General features: G+C 45.0%; 1 protein-coding gene across 2 annotated transcripts in view; it reads right to left on the minus strand.

Annotated features, from left to right (window-relative positions):
- LOC138963233 (midasin-like) overlaps positions 1 to 19,185 on the minus strand; it is a 221,192-nt gene that overhangs the window by 123,007 nt on the left and 79,000 nt on the right. For both annotated transcript variants that reach the window (XM_070335290.1, XM_070335291.1), the window contains exons 18-24: positions 7,339 to 7,614; positions 6,686 to 6,882; positions 5,195 to 5,361; positions 4,488 to 4,697; positions 3,756 to 3,961; positions 3,165 to 3,287; positions 1,039 to 1,236 (exon numbers count right to left, since the gene is read on the minus strand). In XM_070335290.1, coding sequence (XP_070191391.1) covers positions 1,039 to 1,236; positions 3,165 to 3,287; positions 3,756 to 3,961; positions 4,488 to 4,697; positions 5,195 to 5,361; positions 6,686 to 6,882; positions 7,339 to 7,614 — 1,377 coding nt within the window. The remainder of the gene's footprint in view (positions 1 to 1,038; positions 1,237 to 3,164; positions 3,288 to 3,755; positions 3,962 to 4,487; positions 4,698 to 5,194; positions 5,362 to 6,685; positions 6,883 to 7,338; positions 7,615 to 19,185) is intronic.

The raw sequence follows: 19,185 nt of genomic DNA on the forward strand, positions 1-19,185 counted from the left end.
TTCTCCCTTGTTACATAGGACTACTTCTCCATTGTTACATAGGACTACTTCTCCCTTGTTACATAGGACTACTTCTCCCTTGTTACATAGGACTACTTCTCCCTTGTTACACAGGACTACTTCTCCCTTGTTACATAGGACTACTTCTCCCTTGTTACATAGGACTACTTCTCCATTGTTACATAGGACTACTTCTCCCTTGTTACATAGGACTACTTCTCCCTTGTTACATAGGACTACTTCTCCCTTGTTACATAGGACTACTTCTCCCTTGTTACATAGGACTACTTCTCCCTTGTTACATAGGACTACTTCTTCCTTGTTACATAGGACTACTTCTCCCTTGTTACATAGGACTACTTCTCCCTTGTTACATAGGACTACTTCTCCCTTGTTACATAGGACTACTTCTCCCTTGTTACATAGGACTACTTCTCCCTTGTTACACAGGACTACTTCTTCCTTGTTACATAGGACTACTTCTTCCTTGTTACATAGGACTACTTCTTCCTTGTTACATAGGACTATTTCTCCCTTGTTACACAGGACTACTTCTCCCTTGTTACATAGGACTATTTCTTCCTTGTTACACAGGACTACTTCTCCCTTGTTACATAGGACTACTTCTTCCTTGTTACATAGGACTACTTCTTCCTTGTTACACAGGACTACTTCTCCCTTGTTACATAGGACTACTTCTTCCTTGTTACACAGGACTACTTCTCCATTGTTACATAGGACTACTTCTCCCTTGTTACATAGGACTACTTCTCCATTGTTACATAGGACTACTTCTTCCTTGTTACGAATCAGCATTTTCTCTTTGACTGTATTTCTCCTTGTCATTCAAATATCTTGCCCATAAACAAAACCAGAAGACGAAGCAGAAAAAACACACCAAAAAACCTTCAACTCAAACCTGTGTAAATCTGTTGAGGAAAGACCTCTTTTTGGCTGTACTTGTCTATGTCATTCAAAATGTTTCGCCCATTAACAGAACCAGAATACACAGCAGAACACAAAACTTTCGACTCAAACCTGTGTGAATCTGTTGAGGAAAGACCTCGGCAGACCCTTCCTCCCCCCACCCTGGTTGAGCGGATTCTGACAGGCAAAGATGCGCGTGCGGCTGTGTTGGATGTGAAAAGTGCGACATAGTTCTGGCACGAAGACCTCCCCACGGTGATCCAGACAGGCATTCAGCCCCTCCAGCACTGACTGGGAGGCAAGGTTCATCTGAAAATTCAAACACATACTTTACATTACAATTCAAGCAACAACTTGGTATGTACTGCACATGCATGGGTGAAACTGATCAGAATTGAAAATAAGGAAAATGAGGCCGGGGTCCAGGGGCCGCCCAGGCCCTGGTGGGGTGCCCCGCTAGGGGGCACAGGAGGGCAAAGCCCCCCGGAAGAAAACAAAAAATCAGGCTTTTAAGGGTAAAAGTAGGCCTATCCTGGTATATCAAACACACAAATTTGCACATTAAACAATGTAACAAATGCCAAGCTGTAGTCCGATAATTCGCGCGCCCAGTGAAACAAAGACTCAGCTGTGTCCGGTCTCTGTGTTAGGAGAAATACGGATCAGATCGCCGGCGAAAAAAAAAAAAAAAAAATTTAAGATTTTCAAAATAAGGAATTCCTTATTAACCAATTTCATTTGGCGGATTTCCGCCTTCACCCATGCACATGTCTAGCAAAACTCATGAAGAATACCAACGACTGTCAGAACCATACGCTAAGCAACAGCTCCAGATTATCCACACATAACTTTCACCTGATTATTATTAACTCATTCGCTGCGCAGCTAAATTTCCCCTGTGTTCCCTGCCAACGCGCGATTTAGAGCCATTTTGAAAAAAATATTAAAAATCAACAACACAAGATAACCTTACATACCTTATGTTTTTGCAAAGTTTGAAACTTACTCTTTTAGAAAATATATGAAACATTTGAAAGTACATACCTTTTGTTGTCTTCATATCCACGCAAAATATCCAATTTGAAGCAAAACAAAAAAACTTTCTACGTCATGGGTTCATCATACACAATGTCATGATCGACACTTGCATTGCCCGAATCATCACCCAAATGATCGTCCATTGGCACAAAATCGTCACCAGAATCTAAAATATCATCTCCACTATCATCATCACTGAGGTCAAGATCAGAACCGTACTGAATAACACGTTCTAGCACTCTTTTCAAGTTACTACGTCTCAGCAGAACGATCCGCCATCTTGGAAAAGTCAAAACACGTGGGTCGCACACCGTCAACAAAATTTTTATTAATCCCAACAATTTAAGGGAAGGAACTGTTTACAGTGAATGGTACCACTGTAGACAGATAGAAGTTCATTGCAGGGGTTGTTTCCCTTGGTCAGCAGGACCGTTTACACCGTTAAAAATTCGTGATATCCGTCGGAACTCAAGTGCCGGCACGCAGCCAACGCTAAACACAGGTGTCGGAATTCCAGTTCCGACGCGCAGCGAATGAGTTAAAGACTCATTATTCAGGAGTTAGGTAAAAGGCATGTCTTACAATCCAGAAATGTTGCTAAGCAGATGAAAAAATTCCTGTCACCGTGTCAGTTCACCACTTCACTGTAAGGTTCCTATTCTAAGCATTTTGGTTCTGTAAGCTATTGTAAAACTGAAAACACTTACAGCTACAATTCCTTCTCTGTGCCTTTTACGAAATTAATTCTTTACAAAAATACCACCGTGCCCAGAGAGCACCTAGGCTGTTGATTTAATTTTGTTCAGTATGTGACCAAGTGGAGAGATGGTCTTATTCCATGTAAAACTAAAAGCCTGGTCAGATCTGAGGCGGTGAGTAACACTGTTTTCACGAGGTGCAGTGGGCCTTTAAGTGAGCAACACTGTTTTCACGAGGTGCAGTGGGCCTTTAAGCCAAAACTGTACAACATGTAAAGCAACACTGTTTTCACGAGGTGCAGTGGGCCTTTAAGCCAAAACTGTACAACATGTAAAGCCACACAGACCTAGGCACACTGTTTTCACGAGGTGCAGTGGGCCTTTAAGCCAAAACTGTACAACATGTAAAGCGACACAGACCTAGGCAGTGAGCCACACTGTTTTCAAGAGGTGCAGTGGGCCTTTAAGCAAAACCTGTGCAAGATGTAAAGCGACACAGACCTCATCAAAGACGACCCAGTGTCCAGCCTTGAGTGCCTGCAGGAAGGGTCCGTCCCTCCAGGCAAAGGCTCCCCCCACACCGCCCTCCACCGGCAAGTCTGCTCCAAACAGGTCCGTCACATCCTGCACGCAAAGAGTCATTGATACAGTGGCACACCCTATTTAAGATATCCATCCTTCAAGGCAAAGACCCCCCACCACCAACAAGCCTACTCCAAACAGGTCCGTCACATCCTGCACGCAAAGAGTCATTGATACAGTGGCACACCCTATTTAAGATATCCATCCCATCTATCTTACTGACATACACACATCACCCTTAGAAAGACATATACATACAAAGTCATACATACACACAGAGAGACAAAATCATCCTGTAAAAACATAACAGAGCAACTTAGCGGGTGCTCACCTACCAGTGCAAACATATTAGGCCACGCTTCTTCACATATACAATGCTAGAATCACATCAAAACATACAAACAGATGCAGACACACACACACATGGGCCAAGACGCACACACACACACACACACACACACACACACACACACACACACATACACACACACACACACACAATCAACTTACAGTCTGTTCACTCAAGTTGATGCGCACAAGTTCTCGGCCAGCGAGACGAGCAACGGCAGCGACGAGGGAAGTCTTGCCCACTCCTGGAGCGCCCTCTAGCAGCAGGGGGCGGGAAAGCTGCAGACCTCTCAGGATTCTCTGAGCGTTGACACAAGTTGTGGGAGCCTCAATGGCGTACCTCTCTCCACTGTCATCATCAAGTGATTCTGTGGGATGAAATGAAACAGTTTAAATGCAGAATAAGATTTTCCTGGCACTTCTTGGTGTTGTTTTCATTCTTTGTCACAGCCCAGGTCACATTTCAGAAAGTAATGCAGTGAAAGAAGCACATATGATAACATATTGCAATACAAAAGATAGAATCTTGAAACTCTGTTTTATTTCTTTGTGGATTTGCCTTCCCTTTATTTTGATGTTTTAGTTTTTTATTAGGATACTGAAGGCAGCTCTCTGTTACAAATTGGAATTCAGCTGACAGATCTGAAATAAACACACAATAAGATGGAAAGATGTCATGGCAAGATGTTCACACCAGACAAGAACCCACTTTCATTTATTTTCTTTTTTCATAAAGCAAACCCTGAAATCGGTTGCAGCCTACCTTATTATTTGTGTGTATGTTTGTATATGTGTGTGTGTGTGTGTGTGGGGGGGGGGGGGGGGTAGGGGTAGGGTGTTTTTATGTTGGTTTGTTTCGTTTTGCTTACTATCACCTTACCAATTGAAACTCACCTCGTGAAATGCTGAAAGGAAAGATGGCAAGACTATCCTTTGTAAGCTCCACATTTAGTGAAGTCCTCTGTTTACCAACGCCAACTGGTATGCCCAGCTGCTCCATGGAAAGGTCATGACCTGTTGTGCCCTTGACCTGTGCTTGAAGAAAGGTCAGGCAGGTTGACCTTGCCAGTTCCGTGTCAAAATCGCTGCCTCTGCTCGTAGTTCCTGAAGAAGTACATGTCAGATATAAATCCCAGAAAGCTGACATGCAATGTTTTCCAACACAGCCTTCTTACAAAGTAAATAAAAATCATTGATCCTCAAAATATGCATTCTCATGCTGAGAAATTTCTTTGACTATAGCACCAGATATAAAACCTTGCATACCTTTTAAGTTTCCTTTTCAACACACTTTCTACATTTAATTTATATCATGCATTATCTTCGGGCAACATACAGCACCTTTGCAACAAGCACAGCACACATTTATTTCATAAACACTTCAACTGCATCACATACTATTCAGAAAGAAAAAGAAACTATAAATCACACTAAAACGCCCAATGGATTAAAACCAAAAACTTTATCAACCAATGATAATTTAACCACACTGAAACACCCAATGGATTAAAACCAAAAACTTTATCAACCAATGATAATTTAACCACACTGAAACATCCAATGGATTAAAACCAAAAACTTTATCAACCAATGAAACTCACCAGCTCCAAGGCTGTCCAAGAACACCAGGCAAGCTCCGTGGATAAAGGCCACTGCGGGATCAAGGCCACTGTGAGCTTGACCTTCACCTTCCCCACGACCTTGACCCTTGGTGCAGGTGTTGATGAAGTGAACCCAGCTGAGGATGTCACGGATGCTCACTGTGCACCTGAAAAAATAATTCTACAAGCGTAAAAAAGAGCTGGGGACAAAATGATCGATTGCCTTCAATTATCTTCTTCCTCAAGCTATCTTAATCTAAATCTGAATCTTCTTCGTTCATGGGCTGAAATTCCCACATTCACTCATGTTTTTGCACGAGTTGTTTTTTTACGTGTATGACCGCTTTTACCCCGCCATTTAGGCAGCCATACGCCGCTTTCGGACGAAAATATGAATCTGAAAATACATTGTTGAAACCTAAAAACACTAATATACACAAATGCATAAATGCTTCAGGCAATACGCTTCTGGATAACTGATTGGTTGCTCCAATTTCCCCATTCAGCAACATCAACATTAACATTAGATAAAGAGGAAATCTTAATCAAGAGTTGCACAATGTCTTCATGAGGTATGTGATCAATGCATTCGAGTCACACTGTTTGGTATTTTATTTTTTATTTTTTTAATTAATTTTTTTAACATGGTTTTATTTCTTTTTGGTACATATATGACATGACAACAACATCAGGCATCAACATCAAATAACATAAACTGTTGGCCTAGTGGTAAGGCGTCCGCCCCGTGATCGGGAGGTCGTGGGTTCGAACCCCGGCCGGGTCATACCTAAGACTTTAAAATTGGCAATCTAGTGGCTGCTCCGCCTGGCGTCTGGCATTATGGGGTTAGTGCTAGGACTGGTTGGTCCGGTGTCAGAATAATGTGACTGGGTGAGACATGAAGCCTGTGCTGCGACTTCTGTCTTGTGTGTGGCGCACATTATATGTCAAAGCAGCACCCCCCTGATATGGCCCTTCGTGGTCGGCTGGGCGTTAAGCAAACAAACAAACAAATTCCCTCAAGGAAAGTCGGGCTGCTATCCCTGGGGATCACGTGCAGCGACACAATGGCGCTACCCTATTACTTTTTCATGTATTCATGTTTTCCAAAGCCCGAGACTTTCTCTGTGACCTTTCTCTGTGACCTTGGGATCTTTATGGTGCACAAGCCTGAGACTTTCTCTGTGACCTTTCTCTGTGACCTTGGGATCTTTATGGTGCACATGCCTGCACACGGGGGTGTTCGGACACCGAGGAGAGTCGGCACAAAGTTGACTCTGGGAAATAAATTCCTTGCCGAAAGTGGGAGTTAATTGAACCGACGTCGATAGCGACAACTGATTTCACAGCCAGCGCCACTACCGATTGAGCTATATTATCTCCCCGCCCCCAACACAACTGAGAAGGTTTGATCTAGATGCTATCTAAGAGTCGCCCTTATACCAATGTTGGACTAATATTTTTCTCCCCCTTTTTTTTTCTTTCACACACCTCTTGCCAATCTCATTGTTGGAGAACCAGGTGACAAAATCCATGATGGCGGCACCAAAACCAGACGTGCCGTCCTGGTTGTTTGCAAGGTGAAGGCCGGGTCGCAGGTTGTGCTCAATGATGGTGATAAGGTCGTCTCTGCCGTTGGACTGGGGACACCAGATCTCTGTGAACCTGTTCCTCAGAGCTGGGGACAACTGTGGGGAAAAGTTGATATAGCAGCGCCTCAGTTTCAATGGCAGATTCAATTCTATACAGTGGAACCCCCCTCTTAAGACCTCCAAAAATCTGAAAAATTCAGGTCTTAACATGGAAGTACATGTGAATTTACAGAGCTTAAGAACAAAAAATCTTAAAAATTAAAGGTCTTAAAAAGGGGGAAGTCTTAAAATCGGGGGTCTTAGTGCATTAGGCTTTAACTGGCCTGAACCATTGAACAGGCACACAATCAAATTGAATCAAAGATCACTACATTGCTGTTGTACAGGCAATACAAACCCCTGTTAAAATCAAAATCCATCTCACTAAAAGGCAAGAGATCACAGATGCCTATTTAAATCAACTAAATTTATTCTGTCTCTCACTCACTCACTCTTTCACACAAACACACACACGCACACACCTACACACACAGACACTCTCTCTCTCCTTACCTCCTTCTTGCCAAAGTCACCACCGGGGTTCATGGTGGCGAACACCTGGAACCCCTCCGCTGCTTTGACAACCTCCACCTCCTCCCCCGCCCCCTCTCCGCCGCCCTTCTCCGCAAGCAGGATGGATCTCTCCGGCTCCAGCACAGAGTTCAAACGCTCCAGCACAGAATCGTCAGCCAACGAGATTTCGTCGATAAGAAACATGGACCCTTCTTTCATGGAGGTCACCAGTGGCCCGTCAACCCACTCGAACAGTTTTCGGTTCTGCGAATCGTCCTGTGAGGAAGGAAAAAAAACCCATGTTACTACATAACGAAACTTCACCCTAACCTAGTTGGTTTGTTTGCTTGTTTGTTAGCTTAACGCCCAGCCAACCACGAAGGGCCATATCAGGGCGGAACCTAGTTGGTTTGTTTGCTTGTTAGTTTAACGCCCAGCCAACCACGAAGGGCCATATCAGGGCGGAACCTAGTTGGTTTGTTTGCTTGTTTGTTAGCTTAACGCCCAGCCAACCACGAAGGGCCATATCAGGGCGGAACCTAGTTGGTTTGTTTGCTCGTTTGTTAGCTTAACGCCCAGCCAACCACGAAGGGCCATATCAGGGCGGAACCTAGTTGGTTTGTTTGCTCGTTTGTTAGTTTAACGCCCAGCCAACCACGAAGGGCCATATCAGGGCGGAACCTAGTTGGTTTGTTTGCTCGTTTGTTAGCTTAACGCCCAGCCAACCACGAAGGGCCATATCAGGGCGGAACCTAGTTGGTTTGTTTGCTTGTTTGTTAGCTTAACGCCCAGCCAACCACGAAGGGCCATATCAGGGCGGAACCTAGTTGGTTTGTTTGCTCGTTTGTTAGTTTAACGCCCAGCCAACCACGAAGGGCCATATCAGGGCGGAACCTATACTGTTCAAAAAAAGAAACGCATAGCTTGTAATATTTGGTTAATTTAGTTATATGGCTACAAGGATATCCACCAAACTGCAGAAAATGTTTATCTGGTCGTCGACCTTTCGTCCATTGCCACAAGTGAGCTCTGCACGTGACGCATGCGTTATCAGTGGCTACAATGTCAAAATTGCTCATTTGGCATGACCACTCGTCATGCTTCAGTGTAATCTCGTGAAACTCGGGGAATATTGAGCTCTCACCATGTCTTCCAAAACCCATAAAAGCGGATTGTTCGCCACAAAGAAATCAGACGACAATTCAGCGACGAAAGATGGCCCGATTGAGCAGAGAAGACCGCCAAATTGCATTGGGTCGTTTACAAGCAGGCCAAAGTCAAAGTGCAATCGCCAGGCACTTCCACGTGTCCCAGAGCACCATCAGTAGACTGTGGGTCAGGTTTCAAGCCACTGGCTCCGTTGTTGACTTGCCACGAGCGGGAAGACCAAGGGCGACAACTGCTGCTCACGACCGCTTCATACGGCTCCGCCACCTCCGGAATCGTTTCCTGTCGGCCTCATCTTCTGTCCAGGCTCTCCCCGGGCCACACCGATTATCGGACCAGACCGTGCGGAACCGCCTGCATGAAGCTGGTTTGAGAGCTCGCAGACCTCACAGAGGAGCTGTCCTCACCCGCCGCCATCGCCAGAACCGAGTGCAGTGGGGCAACCAGCACCTTCGCTGGACCGTCCGGAATCACTGGAGACACGTGTGGTTCAGCGACGAGTCCTACTTCCTGCTCCAGCGACATGATGGTCGGAGGAGGGTCTACCGGAGAGTAAACGAACGTTACGCGCCCAACTGTGTGGATGAGGCACCCGTTCATGGTGGTGGAGGCGTCATGGTGTGGGGGGCGATCAATACCGCTGGAAGGAGCACCCTGGTGCACGTCCAAGGGCGCATAACTGCCCAGCGATACGTGGAGGAAATTCTGCGCCCACACGCCCTTCCTCTTCTGGCTGACCAGGGCTCACAGAAAAACTATTCGTTTGTTTGCTTAACGCCCAGCCGACCACAAAGGGCCATATCAGGGCGGTAGAAAAACTAATACAGCATGACTTCCCTTCTTTGTCTCTGTTAATCTAGGGAGAAAATATCCAGCGATATTTCTCCGTAGGCCTAAAGTTCGGCCATGACCTAGGCAAAATAACTTGCGCAGCCGCAGAAACAAGAAAATTGACAAAACTGGCCTTGCCAAGACTGAAACAAAATATAGTTCTACAACTTCTAGGCTTGGGTTGATTGCCCATGTTGAATTTCCAATGATTTGTTGCCGCATCCCATGAAAAATTCTCTTTACTTTGGTCATGCCATATATACGTTACAGCTCCGTCCATCCATGGTATCGCGTGATATTTTGTCTCGACGGGGTGAAAGAATATAATGACGTCACTCTCGGCAAAGCCTCGAGTGACATCATATTCATTGACTCAGTCTCGACAAAATATCAGGCGATACCATGGATGGACGGAGCTGTAACTTATACTGATCACAGGCATGGCACCATGGTGCCTCTTCTCTTTCAAGCAGATGGACATGCATTATATAAGTGTGACCAGTGTGTAGCCTTGCCAGAACACTTTTGTCTTTTCTACTTGAAGCCAACAAAGGCTCTGTTCGAGATGAAAAAGAAGTCATTGAGACTAATCCAGTCTACTGAACTAAAGACTAGTCTCAGCAATGTCACAGGTTATGGATCAACGTGACTCATTTCCGCAGGGTCTTCCTGTGCTACCGTCTATTGACCTACTGAGCACTAGATTTCACCCGTATCCTTCCGCTCTCTATCCCTCTAGTCTTGTAGCCCCTCCGATAAGCAATGGCCAGACAGTGTCGGTTGGAACAGGTACAGGTGCTGCCGTCATAGCGGAGCCCACCAGCCAATGACAGACGAGGCGCCGGACACCACCAGGCAGGAACCCCAAGGAGGCGGCCAATCAGGCTAGGCAGGACTCTGAAGCCAAGATTAGGGCTCTACAGCTGGCTTTAGCGAGCCAGTCTGCCAGCCAGAAGGGTCATGCTTTGGACCCCCTCTCCATCACGGTTCCCCCTGATCTTTCTTTCTTTATTTGGTGTTTAACGTCGTTTTCAACCATTCAAGGTTATATCGCGACGGGGGAAGGGGGGGGGGGGGGGGGGGGGGGTGGGATAGAGCCACTTGTCAATTGTTTCTTGTTCACAAAACCACTAATCAAAAATTTGCTCCAGGGGCTTGCAACGTAGTACAATATATTACCTTACTGGGAGAATGCAAGTTTCCAGTACAAAGGACTTAACATTTCTTACATACTGCTTGACTAAAATCTTTACAAAAATTGACTATATTCTATACATGAAACACTTAACAAGGCTAAAAGGAGAAACAGAATCCTTTAGTCGCCTCTTACGACATGCTGGGGAGCATCGGGTAAATTCTTCCCCCTAACTCGCGGGGGGTTGTCATTGGATCGTCACAAACAGAATCAATATGTGTGTGTTTGTCTGTGTGTGTGTGTGTGTACATGAGTGTATATGCATGGATGCGTGCACTCGATTGTGTGTGTGTGTGTGTGTGTGTTTGAACCATGTATATATTTTCTGTTGTCAGTTACTTATGTTATAATATGCGTTTGAATCATTATTTATTTTAGACGTTATACTTTTAGTTCGTATCTTTACGATGGCTTTTACCTTTAATGTTTCCAACTTTTAAAACGCTGCAAGGCTGCAGGGAAGAGATGCGCACTTTTATAGCTGTGTGTGTTATCATTTGGGGGGATGGATATTTACACCAATGAGCAAACGTACAAAGAGAAAATTTTGTTATGTAGACGTAATCATGCAAACGTCATTCCTGCCAAAACAATATAAAATTTCAAAAATAAATTTTGATTTAATTAATATACTTACTCAGGGGAGAACATGTGCTGATACACTCAGACAATACCACAGTGGTGCCTTACCTGAACAAGCAGGGGGGATCTCGCTCTCTAGCTCTGTCGAATCGAGCATGCGAGATTTTGATGTGGTGTCACAACCACGAGATCATACTGTCAGCAAAGTATCTCCCAGGGAAGCTGAACGTCTTGGCAGACTCTTTGAGTCGATCCACCAAGATCGTCCACACGGAATGGACAATTACACATCATGCGCTTCTCCGCCTCTGGGCTCAAGTGGAGAAGCTGATGATAGACCTGTTCGCCACTCAGTATTCTCACCGTCTGCCGATCTTTGTCTCTCCATTCCCGGATCCCAAAGCATGGAGGATCAATGCTCTCGAGATACCTTGGAGCGGTCTACACGCCTATGCGTTTCCTCCCATTCCCCTCCTAGGAAGGGTGTTGAGAAAAGCAGACCTAGAAAGACCATCACTGGTACTGATCGCTCCGAACTGGCCAAGTCAGCCTTGGTATCCGGATCTCCTGCGGCTGGCAAGCAAGCCTCGGCTTCCTCTCGAACTCAGAAGAGGGGATCTGGTTCAACCTCGATCAGGCACCCCTCACGAAAACCCACAGTGGCTTTCCCTTCACGGTTGGCAACTGTGCGGGAATCACTGAGACGCTCAGGGGCTTCAACCGCTACTCTGGATTTGATCCAGGCATCACATAGAGATTCTACTTCCTCAGTATACACCTCTCATTGGATGGCTTGGACGAAATGGTGCCAAGGTAACGGAGTGAACCGCTACGTCACCTCGTTCTATGCAGGTGGCTAACCATTTATCTTGGCTCGCTGGCCAGGGCGTTTCGCCGGCTTCGTTGAAAGTTCGTAGATCGGCAATTTCAGTCACACTGAAACAACTAGGCCACTCTATCTCACTCGGAGGTGTCATTTCCAGCGTGATAAGGGGAGCTTCCCTTCGATTTGATAAAACAAAATCTTCTGTCCCGGCCTGGGATTTACCTTTGGTTTTGGAGTTTTTAAGATCACAAGACTTTGAGCCGTTACGCACAGCTAGCCTTGCTAATCTTACTCGAAAAGCAGCCTTTCTTACTATGCTGGCTTCCGCAAGACGGGGTAGTGAGATTCACGCTTTATCTGGCTCACCGCGCGACATCTCTTTTGAGAAGGACGGTTCAGTAATCCTCAGGTTTTGCCTTAAGTTTTTAGCTAAAAACCAGAAGCCAGACAAACCATCGCCCTTAGTTCAGATTAAACCACTGAGCAACATACTAGCTCCTTCAGATCCAGATGTCGCTAATTGTCCTGTGAGAACTCTGAAAGCATACCTTTCTCGCTCTAACCCGATCAGATCTCCAAAACAGAAACTTCTTTTTATCTCTGTCAATACGAAAAGAGAAAAAGACATAATAAAGTCTACCCTGGCTAGATGGATCTCCACCCTAGTAAGGCAAGCTTACCTGTGGTGGCAAGAAAAAGGGGGGGGGGGGGGCCAGTCAGCCCTTCCTCTGCAGTCAGCTAGGACTCATGAAGTCAGGGCTTGGGCATCGTCGCTGGTTGTCTTAAGGTCTGGAAGACTTTCTTTCTTTCTTTGGTGTTTAACGTCGTTTTCAACCATTCAAGGTTATATCGTGACGGGGAAAGGGGGGAGATGGGATAGGGGAAAGGGGGGAGATGGGATAGAGCCACTTGTTAATTGTTTCTGGAAGACTTCAAGAAGTCCTGGACTCGATATGGGGTATATGTTTCAGGACGGAATGATTGTCAACGGTATACATCCTGCGCATGCGCAGTACACCGGGAGGGGAGATAATCGCAACGGACCATGCCTTATATGGCATGCGGTTTTTGTTTCAGAGTTATCTCCCCATGTAAGAGTGCTTCAATGTCTTAGCAACAAATCGAAGTTATTGCTATCTCTGTGAGTTGGGTAAGAATATGTAATTTAATTCATTTTTCAGTGTTGCCTACTCCTGTGTATAAGGTATAATTTTTTTAATTTTTTTCATTTTCTTCAGATATGGCGTCCCAACGACCAACTCACTGCGACCTCACTTCAAGACGGTGACCACAACTTGGCCTGTGAAGCAGTACCCCGACTTTGACAAAAACAAAAGCAATCTTTCCAGACCATCAACCAATTGTCAGATGCAAAAAACAAAGCGAGCAAAGACTTCACACAACTAACCAATCTTAGGCGTGAAAATCACCACCTCCAGTTCGGCCACCTCATCTTCATCTGCACTACGTTCATCTACACCCACCGCTGCACCAAACAACCCTGCAGTAATAGCCAGCTCATCTTCATATGCACTACGTTCATCTACACCCACCGCCGCACCAAACAGCCCTGCAGCCACGGCCAGCTCATCTTCATCTGCACTACGTTCATCTACACCCACCGCTGCACCAAACAACCCTGCAGCAACGGCCAGCTCATCTTCAACTGCACTACGTTCATCTACACCCACCGCTGCACCAAACAACCCTGCAGCAACAAGCACTCCTACAAACACATCAAACCACCTCGACAACGTCGACGATCAAACGCTCAGTAAAATCATGATTGACGTAACCCAAAATTCAACACAATCCACAGACATGTTTGATGCAACACAAGATGCAACACAAAACGCAACCCAGTCCACTTCAGATGACACAGTCACATCGGGAGAAGCTCTCCAAGCATTGTCTCAGGAATAAACAGTCACATTCAACCCATTTTTTCACAACCTTTTCAGAGTCAGTAGTTGCGGGTAAAATCTGATCCCTGTTTTGAATTTTGTGGAATCATTTTGCGACATATCGATAAAGTCACGAGACAAAGAACATCAACAAAGACCATATGGGCAATCATGTACATTTTTGCGAGGGTGTAACTCGGGAGATCAACTTTGTCTTTATAAGAATAGGAATCACATCATCTTAAACTCTACACACGGCGACAACTGCAACGCGTGTGGCACACAGCATGACATACAAAAAAGAGCCCCTGCAATGAATACTCCATGCTTAGTCCTATTTATCAGTTTTGGTGGCGCTGATTTGGCAAATGAAATGTTTTAATTATGTTGTGCTGGCTTGCAGCCCAAGAGAAATATTAAACAAAAGCAAATTTATTTCTTCAGGCCTAACCATCATAATGCCATATGCATGGTGATCTGTAAACTTTTGTTCTCTGTGCACAATGCATGTGTACACATTTTGTTGTTCGCAGAACGCAGAATCAATTTCACATTTTAACATTTTATTTTTCACTCACATGTTTGCTAAAGTGTACACATTTTGTTCCATTTAGTGCTGGTTTTTTTTTCCTGTCTCAAGACATATGTGTACAACTATTGTTTGTTTGTTTGTTTGTTTGCTTAACGCCCAGCCGACCACGAAGGGCCATATCAGGGCGGTGCTGCTTTGACATATTACGTGCGCCACACGCAAGACAGAAGTCGCAGCACAGGCTTCATGTCTCACCCAGTCACATTATTCTGACACCGGACCAACCAGTCCTAGCACTAACCCCATAATGCCAGACGCCAGGCGGAACAACCACTAGATTGCCAATTTTAAAGTCTTAGGTATGACCGGCCGGGGTTCGAACCCACGACCTCCCGATTACGGGGCGGACGCCTTACCACTAGGCCAACCGTGCCGGTGTACAACTATTGTTCTCTGGGCACATTTTTTTTGCACATTTATGTCCCTCACTTATGTCAATGTAGCCGCTAATTGGTTTAAAGACTTACTGGAGCACTAAATTATCTTTTGAGAAATGAAAGCTTGGCTAACAACTTATTCCAAATACTGAGGTGGAAAAATTAATTGTAAAAAACTTTTTTTTTAAACGCCAAAAACTGATTGAGAAGGGCTCTTTCACCTGTTCAAATTACTGCCATTTTGATTTTAAAACCGGAAGTTGCCGTGACGTCACTAGTGTGAGTCGCTCACATGCAGCATGGCGTCTCGTAGTGAGAGTTTGGAGTGCCCAGCGACGAAAAAGAAAAAAATATGGAGGCTCTTACTGTGCAGTTGCCGAGTGCAACAGTTCTTCTTTAGACGGGATCCCTATGCACTGTTTTTCGAAGGAATCGGAGAAGAAATCTGATTCGGAAGAAGAGAAAAACAACAGACGCCGACGACAGAATTGGATCAAGTTTGTCACAACATGTCGTGCAGACTTTGGCAAAGGCCACGGCACACCTAACACGAATTCGAGGATTTGCTCACTGCATTTTTCACCAGACTGCTATCCAGACTCACGGTTTCTGAATATGCAGTTTGGTATGAAGCCAAAAAACGACCTAAAATCAACCGCAGTGCCCACCATTCAGAAGCCGCATGGTCGTCGTCCATTGTGCATGGAGCATACCACAACAACTACCAGTACTCGCGCCGTCTCTTCGATGTCTGTAACAAGTACATGTACAACAACAACATCGTCTTGTTTGTCTTCGCCGGTGTGCACTCCCAGTGTGAGTGTTTTACAAGGTGTTCAGAAGATCAGAGGGGCCTATCTCAAGAGGGAACTCAGAAGAGTAAGTTTCTTCAGATTCTGAATAATGTATCTAGAGGAAAGCAACATTGAATTTGTTGATTAAAACTGTAACTCTTCTTTTTAGTCTTTTAATAGACTACATTAATTATAATCTGCATGGTTAACTGTTATCACTAAGAAGAAGAAGAAGTTATGGTGTGTGTATGGTCTCAATAACCTATCAATGAAAGAATGGACTACATTAATTATAATCTGCATGGTTAACTGTTATGGTGTGTGTATGGTCTCAATAACCTATCAATGAAAGAATGGACTACATTAATTATAATCTGCATGGTTAACTGTTATGGTGTGTGTATGGTCTCAATAACCTATCAATGAAAGAATAGACTACATTAATTATAATCTGCATGGTTAACTGTTATGGTGTGTGTATGGTCTCAATAACCTATCAATGAAAGAATGGACTACATGTATCTTGTATGACATTATCATTATGTGCTAAATGGTATCATGTTCTTTATTTTCTTTAGACTTTACTGCAGGCTGTGGAATACCCGACACAAGAAGCGCCTCTCTTTGATTACAACTGTGATCTCAATTCTTCATCTTCGCCTGAAGTGTCACTTAGTCTGAGCGTAGCTACGCAGACAGATGAGGCTGAGGTAACAAATATCACGATGACAAACACACATACACAGACTACAGTCACTGGAAAGGTATTTACAAATTTAGTCACTTTTATTTTATAAATTGTCATGCAAGTTGAAGTTCATACGTGTATGTAATGTGTATTTCAAACTTTGTCAAATGTATTGATGTCACTGTGTTGTTCATTACTGACAGTGACACTATTTATAAGGACTCAAATAAAAATATCATACTTTTGTTTCCCTTTTAAATACTTGGAACTTTATTTATTTATTTGGTGTTTAACGTCGTTTTCAACCACGAAGGTTATATCGCGACGAATATTTGGAACTGCACATAATTTATTTTGCAGAGTATTGAGCAGAAGACGACGAAAAACAAAGGGGTACAGGCATGCCTTGCGATTTCATGCAAAGGTAGTTATGAGACTACTTTTTTCACATTTGTTTATCTTATCATAATTATTGTTTATATCATATTTTTCTTGTTGTCTGAAAGTATTGTTAAATCAATCGTACAAACGTTTCATTATGGGCGACTCGAGCTGTCGGCGAACTGCGACGAGAAGATTTCTTTCCCAATTATATGATTGATGTTATATATTCTTTTACACATTTTAACTAGCATTCATCATCTTGGTTGAAGCGTGACAAAATTATTTTGCCACATTGATTGAATTCTCAGACTGTCCACATTTTGAAATCTCAGAAAAGGGCACAATTTAACGCTGTTTTATTCTTTCCCAATTATATAATCAAAAATTTTAGTAATAAATTTTCATTTGATTAATATACTTACCCAACTCACATATAGCAATTAACCCTAGTTCAGTGCTGGTAACGCTGTACGCGTCCCCTTGGTAACAAGGAAGGCGCCTCTAAAAAAAGAGTGACATGAGACCCGTAAGGGTGTCTAAGCCAGCCCGGAAACGAGACTGCCTTCCGTATGCGCGCGCATACACCGCCATATGCAATTCATTCTAAAGCGAAGCCCAACTCACTCCTTTTTTAGACCCAAACACCCACCACAGCGGGGAGGCGGGAGGGAATATACTATGTGATTCGGGTAGGTATATTTATTAAATGGAAAATTTCCTAAATAAATTATCATTTAATTAATATACTTACCCGAATCACATTAGCATTGAGTCACCTGAGATGCTTATCACTGAAAAACGCTTACCCGGCTAAAGAATTTAAAGGGAAGCAACCCCATCACCAAAACGAAAGTGAAAGTAGCTTTGGTAATGGGCCAGTACACCGGGAGTTACCTCCCATACGGGTGTATGCCACGTCACTTCCTCTAGGAACACGTGCCTATTATCATACGGCTTTAAAAAATCTTAAAACCATAAGCGGGGCAGGTGGGAGGGAATACAGTATGTGATTCGGGTAAGTATATTAATTAAATGATAATTTATTTAGGAAATTTTCCATTTAATATCATATTCTTACTCCGAATCACATTAGCAGATAACATCAACAAGGCGGTGGGCTAGAAATGAATCAAAACTCACCATCAAGTTCTGGACAGGAACTGGCCTGCTGCTATGAGCGCTGGAAGGCCTCTGGAGCCATCCTGTCGAAGAGCTGTGACGTCCCGAAGATAAAAGTTTATGAAAACATCTTCGGAACGCCAATACGCAGTTGTCAGCACCTCCTCTAGACGTCTGGAGCGCAGAACTGCCAGAGAGGATGCCCACGCCCTCGTCTCATGGGCTCGGGCCGAGTCAAGTGGCAAGGAGGGCATAACCCCCCCCCTCTTTGTGCGCCTCCACTCATAAGCCTGCTTGATGAGCGAGGACACCCACCGGGCCAACGTTACCTTCGACAAATCTTTCTCGCGCCTAGTAAGGAGAGAGATAAACAACAACTTCTGAGAACTAGACCGAATCGGCTGAGTCCGGGCTAAGTACAGACGAAGTGCCCTCACAGGGCAATTGACCGAATCGGGGTCACCCGGGGCCAACGCGCTGGTCAGAGCCTTAACTCTAACCAGCGGAGAGGCCTGCCCCGGAGACTGATTCTTGGCCAGGAAATCAGGCCGGAAACGCAAAGATGCGGAACCGTCCGGCTCAAAGGAGATATCTCCAGGCTGACCCGACAGGGCGTGGACCTCGCTACCCCGTCGGGCCGTAGCCAACAAAAGGAGAAACAGCGCTTTGCGAGTGACATTGAACAGACTGGCCTCGCTTAAAGGCTCAAAATCCGCAGAACGAAGGAATTCCAGGATTAAAAACAAGTCCCACTTGGGAGCGGGCAAACGAGCTTTAGCTTCCTTAAGAGCAGCCCCTTTAATGACTGCAGCTATAACGCCCCCGACTCGAACAGAACGACCAATCTGCTGAAGAGTCGCCGAGATAGCGGAGCGCCGGACCCTCAACGAGGAGACTGAGGCGCCCTGTGAAGACATGAAAGAGAGGTGGTTAGCGACCTGAATAGAGCGCGGAGCCACCGAACTCACCCCTCTAGCTGAACACCAGGCAGTCCATGCCTTCCAGTGGGAAGCATAAACTGAAGAGGTGGACGCTCTATGCGAGCGAGCCACCAAGTCCAGAGTCAAAGACGACGCCCCAGAGCGCTTCAGCGAGTCCCGAACAACTTCCACACGTGAAGCTTCAGAAGACTGGGCTCCTCGTGTGGAATGCCTGTTCGGGGCTGCACTAGTTCCCCTCGCACGAGTGCGAGAGGAATGGGGGGCCCTTGGGCAAGCCGAAGAAGATCTGGAAACCAGACCTGCGACGGCCACAGAGGAGCGACCAGAAGAAGAAGGGCCGGCTCCTCCATCTCCGCTTTCCGGATTACTCGGCTGAGTAACGGAAAGGGAGGAGTCTGAAGATCTGTATGTGCCCCCCAACCCTCCCTGGACGCATCTGTAAAGAGG

The sequence above is a fragment of the Littorina saxatilis genome, linkage group LG3, assembly GCF_037325665.1.
Source record: "Littorina saxatilis isolate snail1 linkage group LG3, US_GU_Lsax_2.0, whole genome shotgun sequence".
Classification (NCBI taxonomy): domain Eukaryota; kingdom Metazoa; phylum Mollusca; class Gastropoda; order Littorinimorpha; family Littorinidae; genus Littorina; species Littorina saxatilis.